General features: G+C 41.4%; 1 protein-coding gene across 29 annotated transcripts in view; it reads left to right on the top strand.

Moving 5' to 3' along the window:
• Positions 1–2,095: 2,095 nt before the first annotated feature.
• LOC126297414 (liprin-alpha-1-like) overlaps positions 2,096–11,656 on the top strand; it is a gene marked incomplete at its 5' end in the record, with an annotated part of 177,721 nt that continues 168,160 nt past the window's right edge. For all 29 annotated transcript variants that reach the window (XM_049988203.1, XM_049988202.1, XM_049988199.1 and 26 more), the window contains 2 exon segments: positions 2,096–2,263; positions 5,682–5,801. In XM_049988203.1, coding sequence (XP_049844160.1) covers positions 2,096–2,263; positions 5,682–5,801 — 288 coding nt within the window.

Below are 11,656 nucleotides of genomic sequence, written 5' to 3'. Positions count from 1 at the left end.
ACACACGCGAGACAGATGGGGGACGAGGGAGAGGTTGCACGGGGGGGGGGGGGGGGGGGGGGGTGGCAAGAGGGACTTTCGGAGTACATAAATATCATAAGACATACTGAACAGTAAACAGATAACTAAACTCAATATCTCAGAATAAGCTAATGTCCAAAAATATAATTTAACACTTCATATGGCTTAAATAAAAAGTTAGCTCTTGTAAGAAATGTTTGTGTTCATGTAGCTACATTTTTCAGAATGTAATAAGCATATTAAAAGCCCTGAAGAAAGTGTTTGTGACTCTCCATAATAAGAGTTAAAAGTATATTTGGTTGTGTCGTGAAATTATTCAGTTTCTTCAGAGACCATGGAATGTAAGTATACAAACGTAATGATGATACATGGCATGCAGTTATTGTTATTGCTGCACAGAGTTACAAAGCTGCCTGTCTTATTTTATTTGATTGTGTATGTTTATTTTTTGCAAGAGATTTACTGTATTTAATTGTACTGTAATCAGTGTGTGTTTGTGTTTTAGCTGGTTGAAGTTGTTTATTGTCATTCGTACTACCTTTAAATTCCAAGTTAGTGAAGATATGTAGTTCAGTAACTTCCACTGAATTATTGGGATATTAAAATATGCATTTTTTGTCTCAGTAAATTAATTCATATTTGGCATTGGTTGGAAAATACGGAACACTTATTCTATGAAGCTTAATCACACATCTCTGCAGCTCCTCCCTCCCTCCTGCAGCTTACCCCTCCCTCCCTGCAGCTCTCCCCCTCCTCCCCCTGTAGCTCCCCCCCTCCTCCCCCCTGTAGCCCCCCCCCTCCTCCCCCTGTAGCTCCCCCCTCCTCCCCCTGTAGCTCCCCCCCTCCTCCCCCTGTAGCTCCCCCCTCCTCCCCCTGTAGCTCCCCCCTCCTCCCCCTGTAGCTCCCCTCTCCCCCCTGTAGCTCACCCCTGCCCCCCACCTGCAGCTCACCCCCTGCCCCCCACCTACAGCTCGCCCCTGCCCCCCACCTACAGCTCGCCCCTGCCTCCCTGCGTCTCACCCCTACCCCCCCCCCCACCTGCAGCTCAGACCCTGCCCCCCACCTAAAGCTCACCCCTGCCCCCCTTTGGCTCACCCCTGCAGCTCACCTCTGCCCCCTGCGGCTCACCCCTGCCTCTGCTGCTGCTCAGCCTTGCCCCCTCCCCCCAGCTCATCCTTGCCCCCCTCCCCACAGCTCATCCATCCCTCTCCACTCCTCCCCCCCTGCAGCTCACCCCCTACAGCTCACACTTGCCCCCCCCCCCCCCTCTGCAGCTCAACCCTCCCCCCATGCAGCTCAACCCTCCCCCCCATGCAGCTCAACCCTCCCCCCTGCAGCTCAACCCTCCCCCCTGCAGCTCAACCCTCCCCCTGCATCTCATGCCTCCCCTCTGCAGCTCACCCCTCCCCCCACAGCTCGTTCCCCCCCACAGAATACCCCTCACCCCTGCAACTCGCCCCTCCCCCTGTACTCCTCCTTTCCCACCTGCACCCCTCCCCTCCTCCTTCACCCCTCCCCTCCCCCCTGCAGTGCATCCCTCCCCCCTATGCAGCTCACCTCCTACCCTGCAGCTCACCCCTTCGCTGCCATAACCTGCCCTTTTCCCACAGTAACTTGCCCCTGTCCCACCATAACCCGCCCCTGTCCCACCATAACCCGCCCCATTCCCACCGTAACCCGCCCCATTCCCACCATAACCCGCCCCATTCCCACCATAACCAGTCCCTGTCCCACCATAACTCTCCCACTGCCACCAGTGTCCCCTGTTTCATTCCACCTCCCCCCCCCCCCCCCCCCCAACCTGCCATTGCTCTTTTCCCATCAAACTTCCGGTCCCTGTCTACTCATCCAACAGTCTCTTCCTCCTCTCCCCCTCCCTCCCCCTGCCCCCCCAAATAAAAATCATTATTTTCAGATGTTACATAAGAACAGTTCATATAACATGTTGGTAAATCAAAAATTGATTTTGCCTGTTACTTTGACAGAAAGGCCTACAAAAAATGTAATGTAGTTGTAGAGAGCATAAAATTTGATTTTGTCAGATTCTAATATTTACACATTTTCTTTTTCACAGAGTGCAGAATTAAGTTCATGGCAAAGACGGGTGTCAGAACTGTCGGGTCGCATTTCAGAACTTGAGGAAACACTGGCAAAAACACAGAAGGAACTCATGAAAGCACAGGAAGCAAATTCAAAACTGCAGCGTGATCTTCGAGAAAATGTTGCTCAGAAGGAAGATCAGGTTGTTATTGCTTTTGAGAATTTTTTCATTGTTTTTTCATCCACTTTGTGCTTCATATATTTCTTTAAAGAGAATGGAAATACATTTTGTTTAATTTCTGATCACCAAATTAATTTTTACTTATGACCTGACTGTAAGTTGAATATAAATAAAATAGGACGATCCTGCAGTGTGTGTTTCTGTAACAAAGCATTACATTAGTACAAGTTTACAAGCAAATAGATTGCTGATTGTGGAAAACCACATTTCCCTGTAATTATAAACAACATGATGTTTGTTCTTAAACAAGACTGAACAGACAATTTTTTGTGTTATAAGAATGAAACCTTAAGAAATTCATCCATATCGTAGTCACAAAAGAGTATCCCAACACAAATGCAAACCACATGTACTTCATGTAGACATAAGTCCTACACTGAGATACCAGAGTAATTATTCATGATTTATACATATTATTTGTAACCAGAAACAGGTGTAAAAGAAGATCCCTTTCAGTTCAGTGCAGTCAAGAAACAGAGACAATCTGCAATTTAGATCATTACATGTAATTAATTTTCAGAAAGATGAGCAGTATACAATATCATGCCACATGGCACCAATATCAGTTCATTAAAAAAAAAGAGTCAGTATTTTCAATGAAATTCTGCAAGAGCTGAAAACTGACTCAAAAATTACGAACTTTAATCCTTACGCTGCTACAGGTATTTTATGTCCTTCTTTTCAATCTGGGCTTTGGACCAGCAATGGTGGAGTTAAAAATATATTTTTATAATTTTCTTTACATTGTTTGCATTTCTGCCCTTCTTTTTTTTTTAAATAATTATTTCACAGGTGCCAGTTAATTACAACTACCAGTTTTAGTTCCTGAAGGTCAGTAACACTTATTTGTGTGATACGTCTCGAAACAGGGTACAACACATAATGGTATATTCCAAGTTTTGCATTGGTATCTGGTTCCTCAACACGCTTCCTGTTTTGTGGAAACCATGCGCATTAACATACTTTTCATAGAATGGTCACTTACATTAATATCCGTAAAGTGCCTGGACCAATGATCACTTATTTTGAACTTTTTAACTTGAACCATTAGAAGACAAATGGCAACAAAATAACAAAGTTGCTCAAATCCAGTATCTTTCCACTTCGACAGTTGAGGAAGCATGAATTATGAAGTATTTGCCTTGGTGTATACATAAAATTAGTTCATTTTGCCTGCTATAAAATGAACCAGTTCTTCTGACAGGAATATCATGAAAAATGACAGAATGTCTGAGTCATTAACCAGTTGCCGTTTGCACCATGAAGCTGACTCATAAAACAAATGCTTTAATTGGTGGAAGTTAGTTTGTTTACAATCAAAATTGTCACTAAGGTGAGCTTTTTTCTGAAGAATTTTGCTGTCTCTTTCTGATTCTTCAGATTCTGAATCTACGCTGATTGCACCTCTGGCCGGTCAGAGTGGCCGAGCGGTTCTAGGCGCTACAGTCTGGAACCGCGCGACCAATACGGTCGCAGGTTTGAATCCTGCCTCGTGCATGGATGTGTGTGATGTCCTTAGGTTGGTTAGTTTTAAGTAGTTCTAAGTTCTAGGGGACTGATGGACTGATGACCACAGCAGTTAAGTCACACTGTACTCAGTGCTGTACTAGTAGACATACAAGGGTGAGGACTATTACTTTGAGATTCTATTGAAGACTTATCACCACTACTGACATCAGAGAATTGACTTTCTCTGTTGCATCTAGTGAGAATCTATAGGATCTCTCTGTCTGTGCAACCATGGTGATGTGACATTTCTCTTGTAGAACAGAAGAACACAAAGTTAATATTGACAAAAAACATGCAAAGCAAAGTCAAAATCTTCAGTGGAGGACCCCGTCAGAACACAGAACTCACTGGCTGATCAAAATTGCAGGAGGTACAAAGACTGGCCTTAATTTGTAAACATAGTTCCGAGCAGTGTCAGATAACAGCGGTAATACATAACTTTGTTATCCATAAATAGATAGTTGTCAGACTGCTCGTAAAAAGTAAGGAGATTCGCTATGTTTACAAAATTTATGCACACCCGCAAAAATGCATTGCTGCCCAGACTCATGTCTGCTGGAACATCAGAGAATGCACTTTCAAAGTCGCACATAGTGTGTGTCAAAAGGATCTCTCTGTCTGTTGACTATGGCATTGTGACATTTTTCTTGTAAAAAAGAACAACAAAAAATGAATAGTGACAGAAACACACAAAGCAAAGTCAAAATCTTTAGTGGAGAACCACAGCAAGAAACGTAGATACACACTTGAACTATGCAGCCAAAACTCTTGAAAAGCTGTGGAAGAACAGTACAGAAATTCAGCCTTGTTTGTCAACACTCCTAGAGCATTCAGATGCTTAATCTTGTCTGCAGCAGTGAAAAGCCTGGCAGGACAGGACATGTAAACATATCATTAGTGCTCAACGAAAACCCAGAGACCATGCTTCCTTACATCCACACCAACTGGGGAACAGCGAAACATGATAAGTTAACTCATCCACAGCAGTCAAAGGGTTAATTGCAAACTGAATGCCACATTTCATTTTATCAGCTTTTAATATTTTCTCATTTTTATTTTTCTAATGTTCTCAAAGGATGTATGATTTCTTACAATTATGGACGATAAATGAAACATAACAGAAATACCTTAAGATAAGTTTTGTGTGGTTTCCGTCCATCACTTTTGAGTATATAATCAGAAGTGTTGAGTGAGACCCCATTCAAAATTTAGTATTATGGTATTTGTTAGAGACACATTGTTGTTGCTGTTGTTAGTGTTAATAACAACAACAACAATCATCATCTTGTTTTATTTAATTTAATTGTTTCTAGTTTATGACTGTGTTTAGTTTTTGTGGAAATCAGTGACTGTACCAACAGTAATTTAGTGGAACCCAGCATGAATTAAGTTTATGACCCCCTCTCGTATCATCAACTTAGAATGAGAACCTCATATCTCAAAAATATATTTTTTATTGCATTATTAGGTTGAAAACCTCATATCTTAACCATTAGTAAGCCAATGAGCACTTATAATTTATGTGTTGCACTCTAGTCGGTAAAAAAGGAATCGTGTATATTTTTGGACAACTGTAATAAGTGAGAAAACCACACACAACTTTTTCTGAGGTATGAGGTTTTAATTATAAGCCAACGACATATTGTCAAACATTGAATGCTGTTATCTTGAAGATGACCATATCTTTTCTCATCAAATTTGAAATTATTGTTTTAATTTTCATGTTAACAATTTTTCCTACATTTTAATGGCCTTCTCATCGATGTAGTTACCTGCAGCTTCTGAATTGCAGTTTTCAAAAACCAATATGTATTTATTATCATTCTTTACTCCTTTGACCTTAATGCAATATATTATTTTCTATTTTTAGGAAGAAAGAATAGCAACTCTTGAAAAACGGTACTTGAATGCACAGAGAGAATCAACTTCCTTGCATGATCTAAATGAGAAACTTGAACAAGAGTTACAGCACAAGGAAGCACAACTAAAGGTATGTCATGTTATCATGTGACAATTAGCTTTGTACCGATACATGTGTAAATGACTGTGCTGCTAATATCTATTTTTAGTACTGTTGCTACAGTTATTGTCCTAACTGTTCTGTATAATTTTATTTACTGTACAATATGCTGACTGAAATTATATTGGTATTATTGTGCTCTTTGAGATCTGTGAATGATGTCTACCTGTTTAATATACACCACACAACAGCTGTAGTGCAGTTTGGTGATAGTTTTGTAATGTAATGTATGCCAATGGTAGGTTAGCTGCACACTAAATAAGGTGACAAAAGTCATAGTGTACCTCCTAATATCATGTCGGATCTCGTTTTGCCTGATGTAGCGTCACAACTGAATGTGAGATGGACTCACCAAATTGTTGGAAGTCCCATGTAGAAATACTGAGCCATGCTGCCTCTATAGCCATACATAATAGCGCAACTGTTGTCAGTGCAGGATGTTATGCATGAACTGACCTCTTGATTATGTCCTATAAGTGTTCTACATTTACATCTACATGGATACTCTGCAAATCGCATTAAGTGCTTCGCAAAGGGTACATCTAACCACCTACGCAATTTTGTATTATTCCAATTTTGTATAGCGTGCGGAAAGAATGAACACCTATATTTTTTCGTATGAGCTCTGATTTTCTTTATTTTACTGTCATGATAGTTTCTCTCTATGTAGGTATGTGTCAACAAAATATTTTCGCATTCGGAGGAGAGAGTTGGTGTTTGGAATTTTGTGAGAAGATTCCGTCGCAACAAAAAATGCCTTTATTTTAATGATGTCCAGCCCAAATCCTGTATCATTTCTGTGACACACTCTACCATATTTCGCTATAATGCAAAATGTGCTGCCTTTCTTTGAACTTTTTTGATGTACTCCGTCAGTCCTACCTGGTAAGGATTCCACACGGTGCAGCAGTATTCTAAAAGAGGATGGACAAACTTAGTGTAGGCAGTGTCCTCAGTAGGTCTGTTACATTTTCTAAGTGTCCTGCCAATAAAATGCAGCCTTTGGTTAGCCTTCCCCACAACATTTTCTATGTGTTCTTTCCAATTTAAGTTTTTCGTAATTGTAATATCTACGTATTTAATTGAATTTATGGCTTTTAGATTAGACTGATTTATCGCGTAACCAAAGTTTAACGAGTTTCTTTTAGTACTCATGTGGATGACTTCACACTTCTTGTTATTTAGGGTCAACTGCCACTTTTCGCATCATTCAGATATTTTTTCTAAATTGTTTTGCAGTTTGTTTTGATCTTCTGATGACTTCATTAGTCGATAAACGACCAGCAAAGTGCCTAAACTCTGCCTTAGGGAACACCAGAAATCACCTCTGTTTTACTCGATGACTTTCCGTTTAATTACTACGAATTTTGACCTCTCTGACAGAAAGTCGCAAATCTAGTCACATAACTGAGACAACATTCCGTAAGCACGCAATTTCACTACAAGCTGCCTGTGTGGTACAGCGTGAAAAGCCTTCCGAAAATCCAGAAATATGGAATCACTCTGAAATCCCTTGTCAGTAGCACTCAACACTTCGTGCAAATAAAGAGCTAGTTGTGTTTCGCAAGAACGATGTTTTCTAAACCCATGTTGACTGTGTGTCGATAGACCATTTTCTTCGAGGTAATTCAAAATGTTCAAACACAATATATGTTCCAGAATCCTGCTGCATATCAACGTTAATGATATGGGCCTGTAATTAAGTGGATTACTTCTACTACCTTTCTTGAATATTGATGTGACCTGTGCAACTTTACAGTCTTTGGGTGCAGATCTTTCATCAAGTGAATAGTTGTAGATGATTGTTAAGTGTGGAGCTAATGCCTCAGCATACTCTGGAAGGAACCTAATTGGTATACAGTCTGGACCAGAAGACTTGTTTTTATTAAATGATTTAAGTTGCTTCACTACTCTGAAGATATTTACTTCTTAATTACTCATGTTGGCAGCTATTCTTGATTCAAATTCTGTAATATTTACTTCAATTTCTTTTGTGAAGGCGTTTCGAAAGGCTGTGTGTAGTAACTGTGGTTTGGCAGCACTGTCTTCAATAGTATCTCCATTGCTATCACGCAGTGAAGGCATCGATTGTTTCTTGCAGATAACGTACTTCACATACGACCAGAATCTCTTTGGATTTTCTGTGAGGTTTTGAGACAAAGTTTCATTGTGCAAACAGTTATAAGTAGCTTGCATTGAAGTCCGCACTAAATTTTGATCTACTGAATAAGATTGCATATCTTGGAGATTGTGCGTCTGTTTAAATTTGGCATGTTTGTTTCATTGTTTCTGCAACAGTTTCTGACTCATTTTGTGTACCAAGGAGAATCATCTCCTTTGTTTGTTAATTTATTTGGTATAAATCTCTCAATTGCTGCCGATACCATTTCTTTGAATTCAAGCCACATCTGGTCTGCACTTACATTCTTAATTTGAAAGGAGTGGAAAATGTCTCTCAGAAAGGCATCAAGTGAATTTTTATCTGCTTTTTTGAATAGGTATATTTTTTGTTTATTTTTGGAGGCTTTGGGGGTTACAATATTCAATATCGCTACAACAACCCTGTGTTCACTAATCACTGTATCCATTTTGATGCTCATTATTAGCTCAGGATTATTTGTTGCTAAGAGGTCAAGTGTGTTTTCACAACCGTTTATTATTAACGTGGCCTCATGAACTAACTGCTCGAAATAATTTTCAGAGAACGCATTTAGCACAATTTTGGATGATGTTTTATGCGCAACTGCAGAATTATACATGTATTTGTGCCAACATAGTGAGGGTAAATTAAAGTCACCATCAACTACTATTGTATGAGTCAGGTACGTGTTTGAAATCAAACTGAAGTCCTCTTTGAATCTTTCAGCAACTGTATCATCTGACTTGGGACGTCAGTAAAAAAATCCAATTATTATTTTATTCTGGTTGCCAACAATGACCTCTGCTCATACTAACTTGCAGAAACTGTCTACTTCAATTTTGCGACAAGATAAACCACTAGTAACAGCAACAAACACGCCACCACCAACTGTGTTTAGTCTGTCCTTTCGGAACACTGATAGGTCCTTCAAAAAAATTTCAGCTGAGCTTATCTCTGGCTTAGCCATCTTTCAGTGTCTATAATGATTTGAGCATCAGTGCTTTCTATTAGCACTTGGAGCTCTGGTAATTTCCCAAAACAGCTACGACAATTTACAACTGTTATACGAATGGTTCCTGTATCTACGTTCTTCCTTTGTTTGGCCTGCACCCTTTGTGACTGATGCCCTTTTTGTGTTTTCCTGGGAACCCTCTAACCTAAAAAAAACTGCCCAGGCCATTCCACACTGCCCCTGCTACTTGTGTAGCCACCTCCTGCATACAGTGGACACCTGGCCTATTCAGCAGAATTCGAAACCCAACCACCCGTTGGCACAAGTCAAGGAATCTGCAGCCTACACAGTAGCAGAACCATCTGAGCCTCTGATTCAGACCCTCCACTCGGTTCTATACCAGAAGTCCACAATCGCTCCTGTCGACTATGCTGCAAATGGTCAGCTCTGCTTCCATGTCACAAGCAAGACTGGGAGCCTTCACCACTTCTGTTAGGTGCTCAAAACCAGAGAGAATCTCTTCTGATCCAGAGAGACACACATCATTGGTACCGACTTGGGCAACAACCTGCAGCTGGCTGCAACCTGTGCTCTTCATGGCACCCAGGAGGACCCGTGACACATCTGGAATAACTCCACTCGGTATCCACACGGAGTGCACATTGGTTTTCTTTGCCTTCTTGGCAGCCATGTCCTAAGGGGCCCCATAACGCGCCTCATGTTGGAGCTCCCAAGTATCAATAACGCCACCCTCCGTGATTGTCTGGATCTAGCTGGCTTAGAGGTTTCCCCTGAAGCAGGACAGGTAGCAGCATCTGGCTCAGCGATAGTGTCAGCCACAGACAGCACCTGGAACCTGTTTGTCAGATAAACTGGGGAGGCCTTACGTGCAGCTGCCTGGGAAGTCTTTTGCCACCTGCTATGCCCCTGGGCAACCTCCCACTCGACCACAGGTGAGGGGCCAACCTCAGTGTGAGCAGTAAGTGGACTGGCCACCAGTGAGGACTGATCGGAGGACTCAGACATGCTGGACACCCGTTGGATCCCCATGGCCAGCCCATAACAGTGGTGCCCATCCAATGCAGCCTCAAGCTGTGTAACCGAAGCCATCACAGCCTGAAGCTGAGAGCGAAGTGTCAGCAACTCGTCTCTCATCCACACACAACAATCGCAGTTCCTGTCCATACTGAAGACGGTGGAAAACTAAATTATGCAGATAAATGGACTATCAGCACATGCTGTGCAACTCTACTATAGACCCTCATGAAAATGCAGGAACTGTGTCTAATAAATTAGATTAATACGCAGAGATTGAAAAACCTAACTACCAAAGCACTCAGGTGAAACTAAATCATTCACCCCTGATTAGGAACTTGTAATATGTCACAAAATTGGTTTACTTTCTGATACAAACGAAAATGCGTGAACTGTGGCTATTAGATATTAAATAAACATGCAGAAACTCAAGGAACTAAACCATTAAAGCACACTGATGATATTACAAAATTCCCTCCTGGTTAGGAACTTGTAAAACTCACAATATCGGTTACTTCCCTGTTGCTGCTTGTGTCTCGGCCGGCTACTGCTGACTGACTGACGGAATTCATGTCGGGTGATCTGGAGGCTATTCATTGAAATCCTGCAGAATGTTCTTTAAACCTGTCATGAGTAGTTGTGACCTGGTGTCATGGCACATTGCCATCCATAATAATTCCATCGTCATTTTGGAACATGAAGTCCATGAATGGCAAATGGTTTCTTACTACCCAAACATTTACAGAGCCCACACTATTATGGAGCCACAACAGAGCATAGTGCTCTGTTGACAACTTGGGCCCATACCTTTGTGGGTCTGCATCACATTCAAATCTTACCATCATCTCTTACCAACTAAAATCAGGTCTCATCTGACCAGGTCATGGTTTTGCAGTAGTCTATATCGTCATGAGCCCAGGAGAGGTGCTGCGGATAATGTCATGCCGTTAGCAAAGGCACTTGCGTCAGTCGTCTGGTACCATAGCCTATAACTGCAAAATTTCGTTGCGCTGCCCTTACCAATATGTTTGTTGTCCATCCCAGATTGATTTCTGTGATTATCTCATGAAATGTTGTTTGTCTGTTAGCACTGACAACTCTGTGCAAACACCACTGCCCTCAGTCGTTATGTGAAGGCCGTTGGCTACTGCACTGCCACGATGAGCGGTAATGCCTCAAATTTGGTATTCTTGACACTGGATCTCGGAATATCGAATTTCCTAATGATTTCTGAAATGCAATGTCCCATGCATCTTGCTACAAGTACCATTCCGTGTTCAAAGTCTGTTATTTCCCATCATGCAGCTGTAATCGTGTTGTAAACCAGCTGAGAGCAAATAAAAGCTATGCCAGTGCTCTACCATTTCATACCTTGTTACACAATACTACCACCATCTATATATGGGCATATTGCTATCGTATGACTTTTGTCACCCCAGTGTAAATAGGTGTAAGGAACCTTTATTGACTGGTTCCATGAGAAGCTATCAATCAAAGGTATATGTCACAACCATTATATGTCTAGTATTATTCACCAGGTTAATTTAAGTTAGAACTGCTCCATAAAATTATTTGCAGAAAAAGCAAATGTCAGGTGGATAGTCATTGGAAGAATTATTAAAAAAAGTGATTACCTATGGACGAGGCAGCTCACACATCTCTCTTTTGACCAGTCCTCAAGTATTGTCTTTTACCAGA

This window comes from Schistocerca gregaria, chromosome X (genome assembly GCF_023897955.1).
Source record: "Schistocerca gregaria isolate iqSchGreg1 chromosome X, iqSchGreg1.2, whole genome shotgun sequence".
NCBI lineage: Eukaryota > Metazoa > Arthropoda > Insecta > Orthoptera > Acrididae > Schistocerca > Schistocerca gregaria.
Note: the sequence above shows the minus strand (reverse complement) of the source record. Positions and strands in the feature narration are given on the sequence as shown.